The sequence below is a fragment of the Natrix helvetica genome, assembly GCF_964273705.1.
Source record: "Natrix helvetica genome assembly, chromosome: 1".
Classification (NCBI taxonomy): Eukaryota; Metazoa; Chordata; class Lepidosauria; order Squamata; family Natricidae; genus Natrix; species Natrix helvetica.
The window spans coordinates 316456712-316483614 of record NC_138548.1 but is presented as its reverse complement, the minus strand read 5'-3'; the positions used below and the strand labels follow the sequence as shown (position 1 = coordinate 316483614).

Genomic DNA, 26903 nt, shown 5'->3' with positions numbered 1-26903 from the left:
TATGGTCCCTATAGTACCAATTATGTTCTCACTTTCTCAGGTTCCTTTAAGATATGTGAAGTAGTGGGGATAGATGCTTCATAGTATATAGGCATCTCTTGACAGGATCCAGTGTTTAGAAAAGAATCCAGTGTGGAGTACAGCTTTTACCAAACAAAGCTTTTTTTATTTTCCTAAAGGCAAATAGTAAGCACTTTTAGTCAAGCTAAACATTTAGTTTTTAGTAAAGCAAAATGCCAGATCATGTCAAGGGAGATGCCAAATAGGAGATGTGATAATTATACACTGAAATGAAATTACCCAAATCTTGTTCACACATTCTAGAAGAAATCAACCCCAACTGTCCTTTGGAAGGACAGATACTGAAGCTGAAGCTCAAATATTTTGGCCACCAAATGAGAAGAGAGGATTCATTGGAAAAGACCCTGATGTTGGGGAAAACTGAAGGCAAAAGGAGAAGGGGACAGCAAAGGATGAGATGGTTAGATAGTGTCATAGACACAGTGAGTATGAGTTTGGGCAGACTCAGGGAGACAGTGGAGGATGGGGGAAAGGGACTGGTGTACTGTGGTCCATGGGGTTGAAAAGAGTTGGACAAGGCTTAGTGACTGAACAACAAACCTTTACACACTGTATGGACTTTGCCTTCTATTTGTATGCTCTAATTTAGCCCTTGAATAGACATACATAACTTTGAATACCTTGCATGGATATTAGGTAGGATACACCTGTTCCTTCTCCTGAGATGCCAAAATGCCTGCAAAAAATGTCACAAAGTACCCCATTAGGTACTGCTTATTAGAAAATGATTCCTCACCAAGATGGGACACTAGTCCTTCAGACATCTGATTTTGCAATGAAATAAAGTTCTGGTTTTGGCCCTGGAGCTCTCCTTGGTCCTGTATAATGTTTACTGTTAATTATAGTTATTAATTATATATTTTTATTTAAAAAAACCTTTTCCAGTTGCTGTCTTGGGCTGCCTGTTATGGTCTGTCTGTCATTTTGTTAATCATTGTGATCTTTAAGCAGTAGCTGAGATGGGACATTCTCAAACATAGAGATTTTAGAGTTTGATTTTACAAGCATACTTGCTTTATAGTTTGTCCTGAATTTCAATATATGTTAAAGGTTGTGTAGTATTATGTTCTACATAATATCCAGACTCCTATGTGACCATATATGCCCAGCATATCATAAATACTGTTGGTATTCCCACCTAACACATTTAATGTTCCCATTGGGAAAAGCTAAGCAGAATTAATTCCAAATGCCTTTTTTATTTATAGATATGGTAGCCAATGCGTCAGGCCCTTTGCTAGTGGAAATTGCAAAGGCTCCCGGTTCTGTCCTAGGAATCACATTATCAATGAACAGCCATCGGAATAAACAGGTCATAATCATTGAGAAGATCAAGCCAGCTAGTGTGGGAGACAGGTAGGAGGCTGAACTGTGGTTATGTTCTCCCGGATATGTTTGGTTTAATATTAATTTCTGTTTAACATGTTTTTCCTCTGGTGAGATCTGGGGAAGCTTGAGGGGGGGGGAAAACAGCACTGTATAAGTGCTACTCTGCGTAAAACTACATTTCTTGCATAAAGGGAAAACTTTATTTGTGCATTTGATTTTTACCCTATCTTTATTTTTTGTCGACTCAAGGTGATGTGAATAGTTAACACTCCTGCCTCCTATTTCCCCCATAACAACAACCCTGTGAAGTAGGTTGGGCTGAGAGAGAATGACTGACCCAAAGTCTCCCAGCTGACTTTTATGTCTATATCAGTAGAAAAAACCCTCAGGGTTATAATGCAGTGCTTTAAGGAACTGAGTTTATCTTGGGCACATCTGAGGGAATGTTGTCGCTTCCATACCAAATATTTCAGACTATTGCAAGAGTGGAAACCATCTTTATAAGTATTTTGAAACATCTGGGGAAAAAAAGAAAACCCCTGATAATATTATTGGAAATGAAATATATCTCTTGTTCAATGTTAACTAAGTTGGCTTATCAGAAATAAATTAACCCTATTAAAACTTGCAAAATAATGTTGGACTTTTAATATGAACACTTACAGATTAATTAGTTCTCCAAAAACTTATCTATTGCATCGAAAGGTAACTGCGTGCCTTTTATGGCAAGACATGTTACTGCAAAGAAAAAAGAAAAAAAAAGAAATATAAAACTAATTAAATTGAAGGAATTAGATAAGACAAGGAAAAAATGCTAAATCTGGTTTACATTTCACTGTTCTTGTTTCTCCTTTTCTAGTCTTGCAAACTATTCGTGTTCTAGGCATGTTATACAGGGCTTTATATATTGCACTTTGTTCTTTAAACTATCATTTATATTTTTCTCAGGATGTCATCTACTTCATCCAACCACAGCTTCCTTTGTTTTCCTTTTCCTTTTGAGCTATTTATTATTTCATAAAAGTATTTCACAATTTAGTTGTCATTCATCCTGTCTATATAACCAAGCCATCGCAACATACTTACTTTGTATTTATCACTCCATTTGTATCAATTCATTTCTCAACCTTCAGTTTTGGACCTTATCTTTTGTTAAACGTGCTTCTTAAATGAATCTTTCGGTCCCCATTCTTTCCGTTTCTTCTGATAGCTCATATTTCCATATAACAAAATGGGTAAAGCATACTCTATTTAAAACCATTTTTTCGTCTTTCAACAAAGATTCTCTCTCTGCAACAAGCCTGCTATTCATTCCTTTTCTACCAACATTTTCCCATCCATTTTCCATTCAGCTTCAACATCCTCCTGAAGTATCAGATCCAATCCTTTGCTTTTTTTGTTGTTGTTGTTATTTGTATGCAATTTGCAGTCATTCACTCCATTTTTCCTTTCAGGCAACTACTTTTATATTTGAAATCTTCAGATCCATATTCCTTATTGTATCATATGGTCTCTGACATTCACTGTAAGGGTTCTCATGTTCTCATATGTGTTATCTGTACAAATATTTACATGCACATAGATACCTGAAATGTCACCATGAGCGTTCTTTATGCTATTATTATAAATGCACTAAGGGGAACTGACACCTCCTTGCCTTTCTAGTCTCATTCACAGTTTACATCCTTGTTTCATTTTGTCCTTATACACAATTTTCATCCTACATATCAGGCGTGAAATGTTCTAATCTTCGCTACCAGTTCAGAATGGGAGTATGCGCACATGTGTTTGGTTCTTGTGCTCGTGGTGCTTCTGCGCATGTGCAGAATCTTCTGTGCATGCACAGAGCATCCATGATGACGTCTAGGCAGGTGGGTGGAATCTCCCACTGCTGCCATTACCGGTTTGCCCAAACTGCAGCAAACCGGCAGAATACTATATTGCGCTATATTGCACTATATTGCCACTAACTAACATTCAGTACAGGGTATCCCAGTCACCCAAAATATTCCATAATTTTACATAATATTCCATATTTTATCACCAAAAATGAATAAACATCCTTTTCACATTCATGCCATTCTGCAGTGACTTGCTGAAGAGCAAAACTGTGATCTGTACAGCACCTGCTTCGTAATACTACGCTACTTTTCTGAAATTGTATTCATTGTCGTCTTTGAACTAGAAATTGGCCAAATATTTTAACAGGCGCACTTAATAAACTGATTTTCCTGTAATTTTACATCAGCTGTTGCTACTTTTCCCTTTGTACAGGAAATAGGTACTACATTCTTACAAATGCCATATGCAAATATAGTCTTCACAAACAGTTTAAACTTTTTTTATTGGAAACAATGGCAAACGGCAAAGAACAAAATGAAATCAGAACAAGCCCATGGTAATTTTGTTGTTGTTTAAAATGTCCCCTTAGATTCTTATGATAAAGATGCATTTGAGATCCCGTTTGACCATGTGAAAATATTCTCTTTAATTTTTAAGGAAGGGTTACCTGTAGTTCAGTTAACCGGACTGATGTTCTTTCATGATAAAACCTCTGTTCTTTCGTGGTTTTTTTTCAACCAGGAAACTTCAAAGCTGGATTTCTGGCATTTTAAAAATAAGGTTTCAGCTGAATCTGGGCAAACAACATGGCAAAGAATATGTATGATGCAAAGTCATCAACTTTTGTGTGACTTTGATGGATTTTGAATTGCTCTACTTTTAACCACAGGTGACTGCAATATATGCCTGTGGTTGTGTGTTTCTCTGGCAGATGTGGGGCACTGCATGTAGGTGATCATATCCTTTCCATTGATGGGACTAGCACAGAGCATTGCTCCTTGTTGGAGGCCACCCAGCTGTTAGCAGCCACATCAGAAACTGTTAAGCTAGAGATACTCCCTGCTCACTACAGTAGACTTCCCCTCAAACCTCTGGATACAGGTATGTGCTATGGATGAGCATAATATGTGAAATACATTTGTTTCTTTGGGGCATGTGTATTCCTGGGGGGAAAATACCCATCACCATCCTGATTACACAGAAATGTGGGATTAGATACAGTTGGGGAGGCGGGGACAGAAAACAAAACTAAGACCATCTGGGAGGAGACAGGAACCTTGCCTTTTATTGATTCTTGTGGATTGGTGTGATTAATTTTCTACTTTGGAAAATGAGTGTCTTCTAGAGTCAAGCAACCATCACTGTGCCAAAATAATAGCAATGAACAGAGGATTTATAACACTTCAGAGATGGCTGAGTGATGTTATGAAAGCACTGTAAATCACTAGTGAAGGAATAGCCAATGCCATTCCTGCCATGGGCCAAGCTGATGAATAGATCAAATTCTAGTTAATATTTTAATTATTTGGTTTTGTAAAAAAAATGGTTTAGGTAAAAGCAAGCCTCAAATAATAAAACACTGAGGTGACAATGGGACTTTTCATGTATTTGTTACAAGGTATATGTCCAGCTTCTAAAAACAATGTACGCTGTTGGTTTCGTAGCTGTATGCCTACTGTCCCGCACATTTATGTGAATGTAATTAATTGATGAACACTAATATGATTCGTATATCAAGAGTTGTGATTTTCTTAATGGCATCCCTATCCTCAATTGTAGTCTATTGGCTGCATTTGAAAATGTCTTGGGATCAAGGTGTGAACTTCTTTGTTGCATTTGTTTGTTTAGCTTCCATGCCACTTCAGCCATTAAAGCTCTAAATAGCTTGGCAATATATAAATAGTGTCAACACACTAGTCATAAAAACAACGATCATTCAGCATCAATGCATAAAACGATGACTATAACAATTCATAATCCTCTAAACGTAATGAAACACAGATTTACGTTCTGTAAATCATCAGAATGTCTTCATCTCAAGTACCTCCTAAATAACAACTTTTTTTTTTAAATGAGCTGGTAAGCCAGGCTTGTCAGCATTTTTAACGTTCTAACCTTCGAATATATAGAAGAAAGAGTGGTTTTCTAGACCCTTGTATTACAACGATACATAATACATGAAAGTGCCTCCAGAAGTTGTGAATGCCCCAACACTGGAAGTCTTTAAGAAAATGTTGGGTAGCCATCTGTCTGAAACGGTATAGGGTTTCCTGCCTAGGCAGGGGGTTGGACTAGAAGACCTCCAAGGTCCCTTCCAACTCTACTATTGTATTGTATTGTATTGCATTGTATTGCATTGTATTGCATTGTATTGTATTGTAACTTTTTGCAAAGTAAATTTGGAGGGAAAATTTCTAAGTGAAAAATCACATATATTTTTAAACTCACTTTCTCATTCCTTTTGTTTTTTTAACACTACACATTATTTCTGAAGTAGGGAAACACTTCATGAGGATTAGCTTGATGTTGATTAGTAGAGATAATGTTTGCAGACTTTTGGAAGGTGATTTTGTAGCAGTTGTTCTGAATACAACCAGGAAATGTGACTAGGTTCTCTGGCAGATGTTTCAGCCTGGGTTGTATTTCCCACTCTTGTTTTACAACTGGTGCTTGTGAAGGCTGTCTCTTCTATTCATGAGCTTAACTCCAGCTCTTTTAATTTTGCACACTCTAATAACCATCCTTCATGGATGAGATATACTCTATAAATTGAATGTTCGGGTACAGTTTATGGAGTACCAATATTGTGAAGGACTAGCTCTCTGACAAGGGACACTGCTGTGACAAGTAGCTATACCACACTCCTTTGACCTAAAACAGTAATTCCCATGGGTAATATCAGGAGTTTCATCTGTTCCCACTTTTGTAGACTATCCATTTTACTTATTAAAGCTCCTGGGGCAATGTGGCTAAGCTCTTTGCAACTGGATTCTCTACTGTCTGATTTCTAGATTTATCCTGGACAAGCTATAGGGATATGGTGGCTCAGAGGCTAAGACACTGAGCTTGTCGATGAGAAGGTCGGCAGTTCAGCAGTTCGAATCCCTGGGGTCGCATAACGGAGTGAGCTCCTGTTACTTATCCCAGCTTCTGCCAAGCTAGGAGTTCGAAAGTATGTAAAAAATGCAAGTCGAAAAATAGGGACCACTTTGGTGGAAGGCTAACAGCACTCCATGAGCTTTTGGCGTTTAGTCATGCTGGCCACATGATCACGAAGACGTCTACGGAGAGCGCTGGCTTTTCAGCTTAGAAATGGAGATGAGCACCATCCTTAGAACCGGAAACAACTAGTACGCATGTGTGGGGGAGCCTTTACCTTTATGACAAGCTATGTTCACTGTTTGATCCACAATAAGAAACAAAAAGAGAAGTATGTGCTCTTTAATTCAGCAGTGCTTACCCTGACTTTATGTAAGCAACGGAAGAGTAATGTGCCTTAAACTATCAAGAGGAAACTTTATTGCAAGTTCACAAAAGAGAAATATATTTCCTCAAAGGCACTATTGAACTCGCCCTTTCACCATCATTATTCCCTGATCCTGTGGTTTTGAAAGTGCAGGAAAAATGACTCCTTTCAGATTGAAAGTGGAAGACAAATAAGCTATATGAGCCACTGTGCAAATATCTCAGTATACTTGTTGAATTTTTTTTTCTCCAAAGCACATCAAGCCAAGCAACAACCAAAAAAAATACTCAGATATTTTAAGGACTTTCTTTCCTATTTGTGTTCATTATCCATGGGGTGAAGTCATCCATCCTACTTAGTTTAGTTAGCAAAGAAAGACTCCTGGCCCATTGCTTACCAAGGGTATATGTTACTGAAAGCTAAAATGGTTACAGAAGTAGCGTAGCGGAATCTGCCAGTTTGGCATGCAAAAGATAAAATTAACTTTCCCTTCCACCCTGGCCATCTTCCTGTTACCGGTCAACGTCCAAGTAGCTGTCTTCATGTTGTTTGGATAACAAACCCTCTGTTTACGCCTTCTCCATCTCTACTTTCTTTTGGTTGATCTTGGACTGGATTGATACATTCCACTTTTTGGCCTGGCATGGCTTGGTTCCCAAACCCCTCCCTTGTCTTCCCACATTCTGATCTTCTCCCTCCTCCCGTTGCTAATGTCCGCCTGGCAGGTTGCGATGCGAAGTTAGCAGAATGGCAGCCTCGACAGATGATTATTGTTTTTATGTGTGCAAATGGATGTTTAAAAATACTTTTAGTGGTGAGCCAACTAGCTGGTTTCAGTTGTCTGTGATTTTTGACATTCTCTTTTTGTTACCTTATTTGTCTATTGTTGGCAAAAGTCAAAGTGCAGAAGAGTGAACACCACCACTGCTGGGATCCTTGCGTCAGCTACTGCCACACCCACCATCCAGGACATTGCAAGACACCTACCTGGAACCAGACAACCAGCCAGGACTATTGTAAATGTAATGTAGCCTAAGTTTCTATTTTCTTGATCTGGGGAGTCACAATCTGAATTGTGAATTACAATCTGAATCCCCAGCAAACAGTTCTGGGTACTCAAAATCTGTCCAATGAGCTGTTTCTTCTGGACCAGCTTTGCCCTTTCCTATTGCCAAACCTTCTCTCTCTTTTTCTTCTGAACACACGCTCACTCAAGGTCGTTTGGAAAAAGTGCATTTTCTTTTTTTTAGAAAAGTTTTTATTTTTAAACAAACATAGACAAACAAGACATGTAACATAAAAAACATCTTCTATTCCGTACAGTGTGCCGATTGGTTACAAAGTTTTTGTGCGTCCTTTCCATGATCATCACTTAAACTTTATATAAAGTCACATATTATCAATCAGATATATTTATATGCATTATTGTTACAATCCTTCATTTATTTGACTTTCACTATTATTTCTTCATTTTAAATGAGGTATTCTAAATATGGGTTCATTTATGTTATCATAATTCATTACATCATCTTCAATATATCCAATAATAAAGCATTTTTGTATCCTATTCTAAATCATTCTATTATTTTGGTATTGGTAACATTCTCTAATAATTTTCAATTCCATCTTGTTTTTGTTTTTTAAAATCTAACTACTGATAAAATCAATCCCATATCCTATAAACTTGTTTACCTTCTTGTTCCCTAATTTCATATGTCAACTTACTCATTTCAGCACTTTCCAATATTCATATCATCAAATCTAATATATATGTATACAATTATTATAATTATTAAACATTCAATGAATATAACTATTATTACATCCTTTTTATGTGAAGGCATATGTTATGGCATTTCATTACATCATCCTGAAATCATCCAATGGTATTACATCTTTATATTCTCACTTACAGTTTATATAAAATTTCATATTATCAATCTAGTGTATATAAGTGAATTATTATCATTGTTAATCATTTATTGGACTATAACTATTATTACTTTATCTTATACACAATACTCAAAATTTAACTAAGTTTAATTTAATTTTTATTGTAACATTTCATTTCATCATCCTGTATACTTTCAGTAGTAGTGCCGTCCAATATCTCTTGCCATTTGTAAAGTCCGTATTCTATTTATTTTCTGGATAAATCTCATGTGGACTTCTCTTGGCAACTTGTTGCTCATTGCATATCTTTTAAAGACTCAAAACCCTGTTCCTTCCATCAGCTTGCCTTTGGTTATCACTGGTGCTTCTGCCAAAATTACTCTCATTGTTTCAGCCATATTTTCTCCCTTTTCTTCTTCCATGCTTTGAGGTCTGAGATAGAGATCCAGTTCATCAACCTCTCCTTTCAATGTTCCACATGTATCATCTCCCTCCATGCTCGGTTTGCTGTCAATATCAACAATTTTCTTATTGCTTTGTTCATATTTTTCTGGAATTTTTTGAACTCTATCTTCAAATTCATCATTGTTTCGTCAATATTCTCAACTCTTCCCTCCATTCTTTCTGTTCTTTATTCTATAATCTCAAGTCTCTTTTCAGTTCTTTCTGTGCTTATTAGGACTTTTTGAATTTCTAGCATAATTCTTTGCAATGTAAATTCCTTTTCTTCCTCATGTTGCACCATTTTTCCCAGTTGTAAATACTACCAGTAAGACATCCAAGACTTTTTGCTAGGTTTCAAATAAATTCAGTGTAATCTTTCAAGTCAGGGCTTTCTCTTTATTCCAAAAGAGCACCTGTATAAACAAGACGTGTTTTCTCCCTGTCCCTTTTGGTAAACAAAGCCAATAGCCTTGAGATATCAGATGTAACCAAGCCTCCAGCCTCTAGATGGCAGTGTTACTTCATTTCCCTCTGCTTTTACCTCTCTCTAAGCTCCAAGTTTAAGAAAAAAAATGCTTAAAATGCTTAAAAGTTACGATCCAGCCAAGCATTGAGAGGAAAGAAATTCTTAATACACAAATACACATAATGGGCAAAAATTGAAGAAGAAGGAAAAAAAGACCAGTCCAATTTAAACGTAAGAGGCATTTGTAAAAATTCCATCCATAAAAAAGAAATGAGATTAATGAAAAAAAGATAACACAATAGTTTTGATTCAGGCTAATTCGCTGCTTACTCTCTTCAATCTTCCATTTTAATTTTACTCAAATCTTTTTAGGTTTTCTCTTCTTTAATAGTAAAATTTATCTCACCAATTTTGACACACTCTCTCTCCTGCTCTGCTTCCATTGTAGGGGGCTGTCCCAACATTGTGCAGCTTCATTAGCTTCTTCTTTTGTAGCCAGAAAAAAAAGCTTCTCCTGGATCAATCAGGGGCTTTGCGGTGCCCCTGAGATCAGCAGGACATGCACTTCTCTATCACCGTCTCTACAGGACGGTTTAGGTCCAAAAAGGACCGTCCAGCAACAGAGATATTGACAGCAATCCTGGAGCCCCAAGATTGCATGTCGTGTTGTAGTGATGTCAGCCCCGCCTCCCTTCCAAAAGTGCATTTTCTTTACCATTCTCAATACTCCTTGCAAATCTCTTCCTTGTCCTGTCCTTGAGACATAGTATGTGGTATAAGAGTTCAGTTTTTCCCAATTATTTCTAAAAGAATGAGAATAAAAAGGGAATCTCTATACTCTGCATAGGATTTGAGAAAACCCTTTCTATTTTGGCAAATTTAAATATTTGTGTAGGTCAGCAAAGATGCTAAAATCAAGGCTGGAAGATTGTTAATTTAGTAATATTTAGTAAGATACTCTGGGAATGGGAAAAGTATGATCAGCTATTTACTCATCTTGATTAATGTGTTAGTAAAACTGGGACACAAAATGACATATTTTCTTTTTTGACTAATAATTGAGAATGGGATTCAATTGCTTTGAACAAGTATGAGTTCACATCAAATACTAAGATGGCTTCTTTTGTCTTTTATCTAGCTCTTGTAGCTTCCAACTTTGCATCTCCCACCATGAACACATCAGGGTTGGCCTACCAGAATTCCAATACTCTACCTCGAAGCAATCATCCCATGAGCCCACGGGCCACACTGATGAGGAGAAGACAGAGGAAGAAGGAGCACAAAAGTTCATGTAAGGATCACAAGCTCTTGCAGGATTATTCAGGCTCGTCTTCAAAATTCTTCCCCCTTTTTTGAAGAATTAAAGGGAATGGACAATATGTCCACTTTATCACGATTATGGTGATATGTTCTTGTTAGCTCTCTTTAAATTTTCCTCCAAACTCTTGCAAGATCCAATCTGGGTCATTCATCAGGACCAGAGGTTGTGTCTTCTGAGCTTTTGGACTTGTGCTGGAGCCCATCTTCAGCACAATTCCAAAAGCCCAGAAGAAAGATAAAACCTCTGGTCCTTGTGATCGACCCAGATTGGATTCTTCAATATTATCCTGGGACACGTATATTTGCCTTCATTCACCAGAACTCTTCCTTTTTATCTAGACTTTTTCTCATACTTTCTTCTAGCTACCTATGAAGAGAGGTAGAGGAATGATGGTGCAGGCGGACACATATCTTCTTTTCTGAGGGGGCAGCCCTTCTCTCTAAAGAGCTTTGTTAAGATTGATGGCAGTTTGCTTGAGCTGACTTGTCTCCCTCATAAAATTGATTTCTAAGTTTCTCTTTGGAAAATGAAGTGTCCAGTGTTTCCTTAAAGTGCTAACTTGGTTGTGTCCCTCTCTTGTTTCAGTATCATTAGCTTCCAGCACTGTGGGTCCTGGTGGGCAGATTGTTCATACAGAAACAACAGAGGTGATTTTAAGAGGAGACCCCTTGAACGGCTTTGGACTGCAGCTCCAGGGTGGGATCTTTGCTACCGAAACCCTCTCTTCGCCGCCTCTCATCCGTTTCATTGAGCCAGACAGTCCAGCTGAAAGGTTAGAGACCTCTTGGGTTTCAGATGAGGAGGGTAGTGCTGCCACTTGTTAACAGAGGTGTCCCCTCCTTCCCTGTAGAGATCAGTAGACAACCCATGACCCATTGGGCCATCCTTCTTTCAAGATATAACATATAGACTGATGCTGTTTCCTCTCCCACCATGACCCTCCGCAGAGTCCCAGCGAAGCTTCCTCTTCCTCCGCTTCCTCAGCTGATGTGGAACTGCCTATCACTTTGCTTAGTATAGGAAAAACAAAAGAGAACTGCAGACCACAAGGAAAACTCCACTGATAGCATTCCTCTCCTGGTGTATTTCCCAAGTTCCCTTCTATCCAAGGTGCCCTCCAACCAGCCCTATGCAGCAGGAATCTAAGTTCCCTCACCACCCACTGCCATTAAAACATTTCAAATTTTGGCTTCACTTCCAAAGCAGCCAAACTCCATTTGCCTATCAGGCCTTGTTGCCAGCTGATGGGGCACAAGGTCAAAAGGGAGGTAGGAACCAGGGCAGGTATACAGTCTTCCCATCTTTCCTTGCATGATACAAACTTTGGGTTTCTAAGAAAAGTAATATGGCATTGAGGCCACTACAGCTTTGCAAATTTCAATCCCATAGGAATAATGGATCCTGGATTCTGGTTGGATTCTATAAGGTAGCTTATTTGAGGTATCCTGGTTCAAAAATTGCTGCCCTATAATACACCACCTTGCCCGATTAAAGGTTACAAACAAACAGACAGAACATTTTAGTACTATATACTTTCTTCTGAATTTTAACTGGCAAGTACTTGGAGCTTCTGTCATCTATCAGGTATAAAAGAATTAACAAAATAGCCAATTCTGTTCTATTTTGTTGTACATCGCAGTGTTTTCAGCATTTGTTGAAAGGAGCAATTCAATCTGGACTTTTTGGTATTGTAGTAACATTCAGAATTAAACAGTCAAAGGCAGCCTACCATGAAATCACAAATCATTAAAATTACACCATAATTATCCTGACAGCTTGATTAACTCAAAGAGCACTCTGTTCTGTGATCTAAATTTGACCACTTTGCTACAGCATCAGAAGTAATAGATTATTCTGATATTGCATTCATAGCCTGAAGGACAGCTGTAGCTTTGCTTCTTCTGTAACAGAGATTCCTTTTCAAGTGTGTGTTTGTATGTATAAGTAGACCTCAACTTATGACCAGTCTCTTAGCAAATGTTCAATGTTAGGACAGTCTTCTTTGGGGATACTTAACAGTCTGGTTCTAAAGTTCCAACAACTCTCCCGCCCCCCCCCCCCCATGGTCATATGCAGGGGTGGGCTTCAAAATTTTTAGCAAGGGGTTCTCTGCCCGGTTGCTGGTGGGCATGGCCTAGTTGACCTCCTGCACCACAGCATGGGGGGCATTTTTGCCCTCCCCAGGCTCCAGAGACTTTCCTTGAGCCTCCAGGAGGGCGAAAACAGCCTTCCCAGGCTCCAGAGGCCCACTGGAGGCCAGAAATGGACCCACATCTGGCCTTCCCAAACTTCCAGTAGGGCTGTTTTTCACCCTCCCTGAGCCTCCACATGTGCCCTGCACTTGCCTGCATCCAAAATGGGACACATGGGGATTCCTGGGAGGGGAGGGGTGGGCGGGGCCATCCAGGAGTGGGATTTGGAGGTTCTCCAAACTGCACAGAATCTTAGCTAGAGGTTCTCCTGAATCCCTAGCAGCCCACTCCTGGTCACATGACCACATCTCAGATGCTCAGAAACCAGCCCTTATTTATGGGCATTTGTAGCCTCTCATAGTCATATGATCACATTTCACTGACTTTTTTTTTTTTTGCCAAAAACTGAAAGTAAATGGCAGTTGTTGACAAAACCAACCCATAGCCAACCATTGGTTTGCTTCACAACTGTGGTGTTCATTTAATGACCACCCCAAAAAGGGTCATAAAATCAGGTCAGTCATGTGGGTGATTTGATTTACAATAGTCGCTACTTACAGCCGTGATGGGGAGACTCCATCCATAAGTCAAGGACTACTTGTAATAAGTAAGGACAGGTATTGCTGTTGGGTGCAGTTTCAGCAAGTGAAAAGAAAAGGTTTGTTTTGTAACTGTTAACATTAATACATCCATGGTGAAAAATTGAATCAGAGCAAATAAAACTAGATTGGAGGATCTCAGAAGAAAAATAGTTCATGCTATGATAACATAATTTATTATCTCTCCTTGCTTCTTGTTCTACCCTCGGGTGCTTTGGAAATAGTTTGACTCCCTCTTCTTTGTGGCAACCCCTGAGATATTGGAACACTGCTATCATGTCTCCCCTAGTCCTTCTTTTCATTAAACTAGACATACCCAGTTCTTGCAATCGTTCTTCATATGTTTTAGCCTCCAGTCCCTTAATCGTCTTTGTTGCTCTTCTCTGCACTCTTTCTAGAGTCTTCACATCTTTTCTACATCGTGGTGACCAAAACTGAATGCAGTATTCCAAGTGTGGCCTTACCAAAGCATTATAAAGTGGTCACTTCACATGATCACTTCACGTGATCTTGATTCTATCTCTCTGTTTATGCAGCCTAAAACGTGATGTGTATTTATGTTACATATTTTGTACTCGTCTTTTTTTTTCCCCAAGCAGCTGTTTTAGAAGCAGATCTGATTGTAAAAATATATAATATTGGGAAGGGTTGCAATCCAAAGTACAGATTCAGATTGTAGTGAAGTTGAATTTGGTCTAGTATTTTTTTTTTGCCCCTTTCTTTCAGGACATTGTTGGACTAGGAAATTTGCCAGACATCATAGTTGCAAAGTTAGCAGTTTGTGTATGTCTATGAGTGTGTGTGTTTGTGTACAATTAGATGTGTTGTCCCGAGAGGCATGGTATTTACCCAGTTGCTGTTATGCTTCTTCTAAAACATTGGCACAAGGGCAAAACATGAGCATACTTAAATGGAATGTATCACAAGTTTTATGATGTTTTTAGATGGAAGTTTAACAAAAAGAGATCCAACCTAGAATTAAGGAGAACTTTCCTATCAGTGAGAACAATTAAATAGTGGAACTGCTTGCCTCCAAAAGTTATGGGTGCTCCATCACTGGAAGTTTTGAACTTCCATCACTGGAAGAAGAGATTGGACAGCCATTTGTAGGGGTGTCCTACTGGAGCAGCGGGTTGGACCAGAAGAACTCCAAGTTCCCTTCTAACTCTGTTATTCTGTATTTATGGATGTCTATCCTACAGAAATGTTCCTTTGCTAGTTTTGCAATCCTCTATTTTTAAGAATTTGACAGTAGTATATAAATTGCACTAGATATGTTTGAATTCTTCTAACTACAATGGTACCCAAAAGTACCACGCAGACTTACATGCTATCTAAGTGCAACTATCTTTCTCTGAATTCTGGCTTGCTTATCAGGTGGAGCATTTATTTGCTTCCATAAAATTGAAGGTGCAGTTTCTTCCAGTCAAGAAAAACATTGATATTTTATTTTCAGTGTATTCCATGAACCTTGAAAGTTTATATCTTGAGGCTGCACATGTGATCAGCCATTTATGATAATCCTCTTAGGACCCAATAAATCTTTGTTTATCTAATTAAGCTGGTTAAGTGCAGAAAATGTGTTTCATAGTAGATTGTGTTCTGTTTGATAAGTTACAATTGGGGCAAGACTCATTTCTACCACCCAGACCTTGTAGTAATTGAAGATGAACTGTTATGATTTATTCTCAAAGGCCATGAAATACTTAACTCAGAGGAGTCCAAGAAGTGGGGTTTATACCTATGGGGACTAAATAATTGTTGCTTTTAGAATTTGGAAACAAGGTCAGATTTGTGAGAGATCCTCAGAAATTATTTTTCCCAAATCAGACTCTTTCCCCCAAGGATATTGGAGTTGCATGATACATGATGACTTTGCATAAAGTGCAGGATTGTGCTAGCTGATTTCCAGGATCCCTTACAATTCCAAAATTCAATGAGTTCTGCCTTGGTTTACTTTACAAAATAGTATTCCTATTGCTTCTACTTTTATGATAGCTTCAATTATTATTGTTGCATTATTTTGGGGATATGCTTCATTAGGTGAATTTATTCTGTTTAATATTTGATGACATTGTTTGCCCTGTTGAATGAGCATGAAATATTTACTGAAAAGCAGATAGATACACTGAAAAACAATTTATATACAATTTCTGATTTAAAATATCTAGATTATACACTGCATATACAGGCCTTTTGATCCAGTTAAAAATAATTCAAACAACATAGAGAAGCAAATTTACATTGCACACACAGATAGAAGCCAAAAATAAAAAACCCACAGAAATGAAACTCTTTCACTCTCCAGATTTTCTTCTATGAATTTTAATTATGTGTTCTTCAGATATGGTAAGGCTTTTTGTTAAGTGATTTACGTTACTCACTCAAGGATGTACAATGCATCTGTATTTTGCTAGCTGTCATAGTATGACATAGTGGCTAAATTGTGGCCCTAGTGCCATAGACACATTTGGCTACTAAAATTAAGATTAGACTAGAAGACCTCCAAGGTCCCTTCCAGTCGTATGCTACTATAATTCTGTGACATTTTCCAATGGTTGGTTTTGTTGTTGTTGTTTTGCTTTCATTCCTTGTTACTTCACATATGAAACTGGGCTATAATCTTCAGTTCAGCAAAAATTGCAGTTTTCCCTCTAGAAACAAATCAGTTGACCCAATTTTATGTGAATACTTGGAAAGCTTGTTCTACAGGTTATTACTTACATGTGATGGGTGAGTGTGAGAATAGCTAACTTTGTAAAACTCAGCAGTTATGAAAAAAAATGCCAGCTCCTTTCCACTGCTTTTTCTACTGGATAAGTAAGAGCAATACCTGAAGGTAGAGTCACACCTTCAAATTCTTCTTAGCTAAATCAAAATAAAATAGTATTTTTTTATTACCACTGTTGCTGATCACAAGGTTAAGGATATGTGGAATTTTGCAAGGATGACCATGTGATGCATTATATGCTTTCCATCTTCCACTAATAGCACAACTGCTCTATCTTGAAACATTTGATCAAGCAGCCACTCCTCATTAGAATAAAGACCAAATACTCTTTGTTTAAATTTAGCTGCAGATGCCATCTGGCCATGTCAAATTTTCCTCAGGCATTGAAGAATACTGCTGTAGGAAAGAGGCTTCTATCTGTCATTTAACTGGGAAGACACCCAAATCACACCAATGAGATTCAACTATGTATTTGAAATCAACAACCTTCATCCGTGATTAACACTAAATTTCTCTTAGAGTTACATACAGATTTTCCTGAACAGTCTTCATGAACATATATGAAATTGCCATATGCTATGCAAGGGACAGGGTGGCTCATTGGCTAAGATGCTGAGCTTGTTGATCAGAAAGGTTGGCAGTTTGACAGTTCGAATCACTAGTGCCACATAGCAGAGTGAGGTCCCATTACTTGCCCAAGCTTCTGCCAACCTAGCCATTCGAAAGCATGTAAAAATGCAAGTAGAAAAAATAGGAACCACCTTTGGTGGAAGGTAACAGCGTTCTGTGCGCCTTAGGTGTTTAGTCATGCTGGCCACATGTCCACAGAGACGTCTTTGGACAACGCTGGCTCTTTGGCTTTGAAACAGAGATGAACACCATCCCCTAGAGTCAGGAACGACTAGCACATATGTGCTAGGGGAACATTTACCTTTATGCAAGGCTATCCAGGAGTCTTCATATTTTTATTGTTGTTGAATATCAAGAGTGTTGTACTCTCTTATTTTACCCCAGTGAATTCTAAAAGTACTTAGTATGGGGTATGATATAATCTTTCTAGTATTCTAGCCACAACCTCAGGAGAACTAGCATTCATCTGTTTCATCATGCTATATTTCTCTTCTAAGTGGCTCAAAGTGCCTCCGAAGCACTGAACAACACAGATGAGGCCATGGAATTGGGAAGGAGGGAACAAGAATTCACCCAGGCAATCACATAATTCTTCTAAAGAAGTTGGAGCAGCTCCAGAGTTTGCAAACAGGAAAACAGTCCCGTACCTCTGTATTTGGGGACATAGCTATAGCAATCTTGACCAGTGGCAGGCAGGGAAGTAAATTTGTGGCTCACTGTTAGCCTGTCCTGCCTTCTTTGCTAGCAACAAATCTCGAGTAAGTAATGCAGGGGTGTCCAAACTTGGGAACTTTAAGACTTGTGGACTTCAACTCCCATGGCTGGCTGGGGAATTCTGGGAGTTGAAGTCCACAAGTCTTAAAGTTCCCAAGTTTGGACACCCATGAAGTAATGCATGTGTAGCATGTAACATATAATGTAGTCTGTGCTTTAAATGGAATCAAAGAGAAAGAGGGAAAAGGCAAATACCTACTATTTAAAAATTTTTAAAAAGTGTGATACATTTTAATGGGTCTAGATTTTTTTGTTAATGGAAAATTGGCTGTCATGGTTCTGACTAACGAATCCAGAACTCTGAGACTGCAATCTTCCTCAAAGGATTTCTTTATTGGATACATTCTATCGGCATTATCAATTGTAAAACCAACCCCAAATCTTTCCCATGGTTTCAGTATAATTAAAATAGGAAATAACTCCCTCCCCAATTGTCACAGGTCACATTGGCCGATAAGGTTAATTGGCAGGTTCTCCAGGCACTCCTCCCTGACTTTAGACGTCACCTGTGGAGATGACCTTGGTTCTCACAAGAAAGCACTGTGTTGTGTCTAGAAAAGCATTCCATCTTCCTTTTCTCCCTCCCCATACTGGCAACTGAGGAACAAGAAAATGGCCCCTGCCAGGTTTGTTTCGAAGTTGACAGTGACTTTGTTCATCCCTCTGAAGATCTATATAAATCTCTGTGATATTCTCTTATTATTCTTACTTTTAGAAAAAAAGTGATCTTGTAAATGCAGCATCATAATTATATGTGATATCTTGCATCAGTGTCTATATTAAAGGAATAACTGGCTATAATTCCATTTCACAAAATTGAAAAGCTGGAGGATTTGAGCCTTAAATATCCTATTAGCTCTTTTCAATCTACTAATAAGGGAAAGAAAATGTTTTGGACTCAGACAACCAAGATATAAAGCTTTTAAATTTTCAAAGTACTCTATTCTTGGGCTAAATCATATATTGGTTCTTGATTTTCCCCCTATTGATTAGAAATGCAAAGATGTTTAGACAATTTTGCTAGAAGCTCAGTTCAATGGATTTTTTCCCAGTCTTTGAATGGTACATCAGAAACACTCAACAGAGAGAGCTGTTCCTGTGTTTCTCAAAAGCTTCTCCAGCCTTTTCACTGTAATTACTAAATAGGAAGATCTTTATACATAAATAATTTTTTTTCTTTTAAAAGCATTAAGATTTACCCAGCCATTTATGAGTTGTGGTGTTTCTATGTGGTTTGCTACAGTTGCACATAATTTTTTTAGGATTTTCAAGGATAATCTTCACTCATTTTAAAATCCTGCCCCTGGATTTTGCAGTGGTTCCTATCCAAAATCTCTCTGTCCCTATATTCTGAGGACTGCTACATCCATCTATTTATTGTTCAGTTTGTTTCTGAAACTGCCTTTGCCTCTTCTATTCAGAATCTCTTCTTGTGGCTTGATTCTTCCTCACTTTTGTAATCCTCAGCTTATGATCTGTCATTCAAGGTTATGACAGTCTCGAAAAGGATGCTTTATGACTCATAAAATCCCATTCTTCCTTCCGCTCTCCCTCCCTCCTCTCTGTCTCTCTTTCTCTCTCCCTCTCTCTTTCTGAAAAGTATCCATCTCACTATTCAGAGTGATTTTGATAATCATAAAACATTGTTCTCCCTATCACACAATCACATTGATGCCACTTAGCAATGGCTCACATTTACAACTAATTGTAGTTTCCCACAGTCACATGACTGCAATTGACAATGTATTTTGTTGGTCCCTGTCAAAACGCACCCATTCAGGAGAAAGGATTGGCTTAATGACCACATGATTCACTTAACGACTGCTTTAAAAATCTTTAAAACATCAGAGCAAGTCACGTGGATCCCTTGATTTATGACTGCAGTGACTTTTGATCAAAATCTCAGTTCTGGTTGTGTTTTGTAATTCGAGGGTCACCTGTAATTCTTTTTGTTTTTTCTTCTGTTCCTGCTATTCCAAGTCTCCAAATGCAGAACTATCACGACAATAAATGTAAGACAACATTGTATAAAAAGTTTATCTTAAAACAATATAGTACTGTCTTGGAAGTTGAGTCATGGCAACTGGACTTCTTTTCTTTTTTGGCTTGAAACTTTTGCTGCTTATCCAGGTAGCTTCTTCAGTCTCATATATAGAAATACAGCAATAGCGTTTCAAACTATTAAGGAACATAAGGGTATATTTGGGTTCAAGGGGGAAAATAGGAAGAAAGAAAAAACGTTACCTGACTTTCTGAAGCACTGAAGTGAGCTAAATAAGCTGCAGCTTGCAATACTGCACATATCATGTGACTTTTGGTGACTTTTTAAAGTTAGTTTTAGTGTATCTTCGTATATGTAGAAAATCATGAAGAAACTGTAGTTGCAAAAACAAAAGCATGTGTTGAACCCCAGAAGTAGGAGCATTAGAAAGAAGCTCAGACAGGCTCCAACCTAATTCACTCAGGTAGAAAAGAACGGGAAGAGTATCAGATGTTGAAGATATTACAAATAGTCCATCCATGTATATGAATCCTCTCTTACTTGACTGTCTCAAATATGTAAGCTTTCATATTAGATTCCCCATCAGTCTTGTTCTTTGATATCATGGGAAAGGGGCTACATCAGGGGTGCCAAACTCAATTTCATTGAGGGCTGTGGTTGACTTGGGGGGGGGAGGCTGAGTAGGTATGGCTGACTGGGTGGGTGTGGCCAACTGGGTGGGCATAGCCAGATTGATGCCACTCCCAAAACTGCTGGCATGTTTCCTCTTTAAATTGGGTAGACCAGGCTGAAGCCACTCTGCCCGATGTTTCCTCTTCTCATTGGGTAGACCGGGCCAAAGTGACATGGGTAAACAGAGCTGAAGCGATGCAGGTAGACCAGGCTGAAGTGATGTATGTTGGCCTCTTACAGTTTTAAGGATGGCCCCATGGGCCAGATCCGACCACATCACGGGGTAGATCCAGCCCACGGGCCTTATGTTTGACACCCCTGGGCTACATAGTCTTGATAAATGTCTTTTTTTCTTGACTTCTCCCAACCTCCTTCACCACTCTTCATTAAAGGTGTGGCCTTCTACAAGTTGGAGACAGAGTACTTTCCATCAACAGCATTGCAACTGAAGATGGGACAATGGAGGAAGCCAACCAGCTGTTGCGGGATGCAGCACTTACAAATAAAGTCGTGTTAGAGATTGAATTTGATGTGGCAGGTATGGAATTTTTTTCCCGCTTAATCCCAATTTTAATTTTTTAATTACGTTGTTTTGTTTTCAATATACGTAGTTAGCAGCAGCAAAGAACAGTAGACATTGACCAGATTATTTTAGTGACCCAGAGACTAGACATGATGCATGATCTTGATGTACTGGGCAACTATATTGATTTCTAAAGCCAGAAACTATGTATGCCATATATAAAATTCCAAATATGTATCAACAGTTACGTAGAAGTACATTAAGAGAAGTAGGTTTGATTAAGGGAAAGACAAACAAATAATGGCAAAGCAATGTTTTGAGCAGATTAAATGCCAGAATTCTTCAGATGGTAGATAGTTTGGTTGGAAAGTATCTCAGACTGGTAAAATTTCTGTTGATTAAAAATAAATTAATTGTGAATAGTCTGATTCTGTCTAAAAACCCTCACTCATTTTTATAAGAAATAAGTAACTTTTTCCAAATTTCTCAGTTCAGTTCACCGGACATAGGAATGAGATAAAGTATAATTGTGAACTTATGACCACAATTAGGACAAGAATTTCCATTGCTAAAGAATGGAGTAGTTAAATGGGTCACCACCAATTTTACAATCCATTTTGCTGCAATTGTAAAGCAAATAACTAGTTAAGTGAATCGCACAGTTGTTAAGAAAATCCAGCTTCCCCCATTGACTTTTCATGTCAGAAACCAGCTGGGAAGGTCACCAATGGTGACCACATGACCCCAGGATGCTGCAACTGTCATAAATACATGCCAGTTGCCAAGCGCCTGAATTTTGATGATATGACCATAAGGATTGGTTGTCTCTTTTTTCAATGCTGTTGAAACTCTTCATAATCACTAAATGAATGTTTTTAAATTGAGGACTATATCTATAGTTTCTTCTATCACCGACAATATTTATTATGCCTATGCATAGGAAGTACTCCTAAAACACCCTACTACAAATTTCTGAATGAAGATAAGAGATGGTGACCACACGAGGTTTCTTGGTAAACCTCATGATGGCCCGCAACTGAATTTGGATCTTCTGATTTTAATTAGCACTTTTACAATTGCAATATGTTGTAACTAACAAAGGCGGGAAAGTGTTATTCAGAGTCAATTGATGTGATTATATTTAGTTATAGAAGACACCCGGAGTTACTGGGTGGGACACCTATATAGCTCCAGTTTTCATTTCAGTTAATGGCTCCTCCACCTTCCATGTTCTCAGCTGCTGGCCCCTTTTAGGCTGCTCCTGTCACTAGATAATTGTCAAAGCTCTGATGTGTCTACAGTTGTAAAACGAAAAATGGCTAAATCTCAGAGGAAAACTAATAATGTCCTACTTAATTTAATCTTGTTAAAATAACTGGGATTTTATAGAATAAAATTATAGTTCTAGAATAAAGTTATAGAATCTGAACGGCAAAGTCCTAAAAACAATTTTTTCCCCCAATTGGTGAGACCAAGAAAGGGAAGAAGAAATCACTTGCACACGACTTGTTCTTTCAGAAATGAGCCTTTGTCTCTTAGATGCCGATCTACAAAAATGCTGAATATATTTATACAGTTTAGGACCCACCTTTCTGAATGTTGAATGCTATGTATACACAAACATTAATCCAATGAAAGCCTTTATTACACTTAACAGTTCAAACAGAAATAAAACTAAATGCAAAAAGATGTCACACATAATTTTAAATGTACAGCTAGTCCTTGTCTTACAATTTGTTTAATAGCCATTTGAAGTTACAATGGCACGGGGGGGGGGGAAGTGACTTATGACCATTTTTCACACTTAAAATCGTTGCAGTATCCCTGCGGTCATGGGCTCAAAGTTAAGATGCCTAGCAACTGGCAGGTACTTATGAAGGTTGCCATGTCCCGTGGTCATGTGATCCCCTTTTGCAACCTTCTGACAAGCAAAGTCAATGGGGAAGCCGGATTCCCTTAACAGCCATGTTACTAACTTACCAACTGCAGCGATTTATTTAGCAGCTGTGGCAAGAAGAATCATAAAATGGGGCAAACTCACTTAACAACTGTGTTGTTTAGCAATAGATGTGTTGGACTCAGTTGTCATAAGTTGAGGACTACTTATAAATGTCATCTGTGTTATACTGTTTCCCTGAAAATAAGCCCTCCATGAAAATATTGCAACACTGCAGCAGCCATGAGGTGACCACGCTTGCCGCCTCCTGCACCTCAAAAATAATAAGGCCTCCCTGAAAATAAGGCCAAGCGCTAATTTCAGGGGTCAAAAAAAAAAAGAACCTGTCTTATTTTCAGGAAAACACAGTAATATTGATCTGACTGTACTAGACTAAATACAGTAAGGAAATATTCATTAAGACACAACTTCTTTGAGCTATTAGAAAATATTACAGAAAATGTAAGGCAGCTTCATTCATTATGATCTTCCCATTAATTCTGCCCAAACCTCTTCTACCTAACAATGTTCTGGAATCCAACATGAACTGGCCCAATTGTCTTGCAGGTTTTGATTCCAGCGACAGCAAATTCTAGTATGAATAGAAAGGTGTGCCTATAGGAAAGCCACTGAAAACTGAGAAGTGACTTATGTCAGTGGTCTTTCATCAAATACTTTTTCCAATGCCAAAGTAAACTTTGTGCTACACTTTGTACGCTGTGCTAAACTTTGTACTTATCTTCACATATTGGAAATTTTAGTACAGGTACATGGTACTTTAGTACAGATAGACAAAGCAACCAACCCTGTGACCCTCTGGTTTGATCTTGCCCTTTTAATTGGTCTCCTTGTTCCACAGAATCTGTCATTCCAAGCAGTGGTACCTTCCATGTGAAACTGCCTAAGAAAAGGGGTGTGGAACTTGGGATTACTATCAGTTGTAAGTATTTCTAAATTACAAGCTGCATTTGCCATTTTCTTTTCTACAAGAAAATGTTGTGAAGATGACTTTCTGCATTAATTTTTTTCAAGGCGCACTTGCTCACCAAGTGTAGAGTCAGTTCCCTCCTAGTGATTGATAATGTCTTCTAATATCATCCAAACATTAATATGATGATATAGCAGTAATGAAGACAAGCTGTATATTGGCTTTACAATGGTTGGGTGGTGCTGTAAAATCTCTCCTGCCAAGATTTTCTAAATTGTGTTCAAAAGAACTCCTAAGAGTTTCAGATCAGTTTCAGTGGTGCTCATTTCCAAATTGATAATAGCTTTTTAAAAAAAAGTTAGATTTATAATTTGCCTCTCTCTAGGAGTCCCAAGGGTTCATGTGTTGCACGTCTTCTTCCAATGTTCCCCATAACAATCTTGTAGGATAGGTTCAACTGAGGAAGTGTCATTGGCCCAAAATCACCCAGTGACCTTTCCAAGTAGAGGCAAAACTTGAATCTAGATATCTTGGTCCTAGTTCAACACTTTAATCATTAATAACACTTTAATCACTACACCATATCAACTGCATACTATTTCGGACAAATTTTAGGAAGTACTAGGTCAGTGTTGGCTAACCTTTTTGGCACTGAGTGCCGAAATGGAAGCATGCACATGTGGGCGGCAGAGCTCGGGAAACCAAAAGAGCAGCTCCCTGGTGCATATGTGTGGGAGTGCCAGAAACCGGAAGGATAGTTCCCCATATGTGCACACCCGGAAGCTGAGCTTCCGGTTTCTGGCATGTGCATGCATGCCAGTTACCTGGTCTTCTGGTTCCTGGCACACATGCATGTGCAAAGAGCAGCTGGCCAGCACACCAGACCCCGGAAGAGCAACAGGCAATGACTGGTGTGCCCTGAGAGATGGCTCTGTGTGCCACTTTTGACATGCATGCCATAGGTTTGCCATTACGGTACTAGGTGCTCTCTAAAATTAGTGAAATATCATTGCATTATTGTGTACTCGCAGCCTCGCAGCAATGGTGGGATGGAAAGGAGTTTCTGCTAAAATACAGCTCTGAACCCAAGTAGAAACTCCTAACTGAGTAGCAGAGTTGTCACTTCTTATTTCCGAACTCACACATTCTGAGGAATGTGTAATTGAATGGATTATAAAGCAAACGCTATGCTTTAGAGTGATGTTCCTGCTATCCGAAAGAAAATTCTGTGCTTCTCCCATGAGTATTCTAACTTCAAGTATCAGTAGACTATTTCCATCAGTGGTGGATTTCAATTGATTTTACTATAGGTTCACTCATGTGCATGTGCACTTGCGCATGTGAGTGATGCTTCTGTGCATGTGCAGAAACATCTGAGTGGGTGGGCGGAGCCTCCCGTCACTGTCACTACCAGTTCGCCTGATCCGGGGCAAACGATCAGAAACCCACCTTTGATTTCCATGCATATGAGAATTTTCATGTATACTTTTATTGGTATTTCTGCACATGCTGACAATCCCCCAAATATCACTGAAGCTTCCCTCTTCTTAATGAATAATGGTACTGGATTATAGAAGGATTGGAGTCTGAAAGATGACAACTTCTGTTAAAATATACGATGGCACTACAAAATGATGTACAGCATTTGGAAACATAGACTCGATTATTACCAAAGAACCTCTACCCCAATAATACATATGTTTAACTGAGAATCAAAGAAGCTGATTGAAGGTTAAAAAGCTATGAATAGATTAAAACACTTTAATGAGAGCTTTGTTGCAGTAGCTTGTTTAAGGTCTGCTTGGGAGAGGTATAATTGAAAGTTATAATTTTCTCCAATAGTCATCAAGGCCTTTCACCCTTGTAATATAATGTGTATTAAAAGTATCTGAATTTATCACTGGGTCAAGGAAATTCAAATATTTGCTTTGAATGTGACAAAAACTTCATGTAATAATGTCAGATTTCCATAGGGCATAGTTTATTTTAGGGGCAGGAAAGTCAGCTGGGCCTTTCAGCTTTCCTGGATGATAAGCATGAATTTCTAACCTCAAGAGTTGAGCAATAGCAAAACAAAATGGATTTTCTCTCACTAAACTGGACTATTAATCAAAAATCTCTGATCCTTCTCAGAGGGTCTTGGGAGGTTTTAAAATGAAACTGGTTGCATTTAGAATTTTAACCACTCAAAAGTGAATGCATGTATTTGTTCATTTGCTGTTATAGTTGGGGATATTTTTTTTAACAAATGGATGCAGCTTGATTTAAAAGCCTTAGTAGCTTATAAACATATTTTCATTTACAACATTTACTCTCGAGTAAACAGACGTTCTCGAGCAATAATGCATTTTTATGCAGATTGCTGTTCTTTTCTAATTTGAACCTTAAATGTATTTTTTCCTTTGCATATTTTTCCTCAGATCTTCAATTTTTTTGGGGGGGAGGGGGATTTAATATTGTCCTTTCCAGTCTGATTATTTTTCTTTTTTGAAATGTGATCATAGTTGTATTAAACTTGCTTTCAGTACACACATTTCCCCAATGCCTTCATGTTTCAATCAGTGGTGGAAGATGTTTTATGACTGGCTATGTCAATGATGCGTGTGAATTATATGCTCAAACCTCTTCAGGGGGAAATCTCCCCCATCTAAGTCATTATACATTTTAATAAAAACTGGACATGCGTGTAGAGAAACATCATCTATCATGTCATGAATCAGAAACTGTCTGTCTTCCTGCAGACCGTGAAAGCCTCTCTTTGAGGCAGGATATTAAATAAGAGCATCAGCCATCTTGCCTCTTGTTTGGGGCGAGAGGTGATTTCGGTAGCTATAACAGAATATGGGAATGAGCTTGGGAGGCAGAGGGAAGAGTTGCAACCAGGGGAACAGTCAGATAATAGATAGCCTAGCTTGCAGGAGTAATGTGGACATAGCAAATGTCTCGGAAGAGACTCTCCCTAGTTTCTTGGGCTGCAAAAGTGATGGAGGAGACTTACAAGATCAATGTCAGCCTTAAAAGATAGTCCAGAAAGGAAGCACACCAGAGGTGGTATTCAGCAGGTTCTGACCAGT

At 38.4% G+C, this 26903-nt stretch overlaps 1 protein-coding gene across 13 annotated transcripts in view; it reads left to right on the top strand.

Annotated features, from left to right (window-relative positions):
- Window positions 1-26903, top strand: part of GRIP2 (glutamate receptor interacting protein 2) — a 539887-nt gene that overhangs the window by 461264 nt on the left and 51720 nt on the right. For all 13 annotated transcript variants that reach the window (XM_081950499.1, XM_081950498.1, XM_081950493.1 and 10 more), the window contains exons 8-14: window positions 1290-1437; window positions 4184-4353; window positions 7615-7740; window positions 10660-10812; window positions 11428-11614; window positions 20835-20980; window positions 23761-23841. In XM_081950499.1, the coding sequence (XP_081806625.1) occupies window positions 1290-1437; window positions 4184-4353; window positions 7615-7740; window positions 10660-10812; window positions 11428-11614; window positions 20835-20980; window positions 23761-23841 (1011 nt within the window). The remainder of the gene's footprint in view (window positions 1-1289; window positions 1438-4183; window positions 4354-7614; window positions 7741-10659; window positions 10813-11427; window positions 11615-20834; window positions 20981-23760; window positions 23842-26903) is intronic.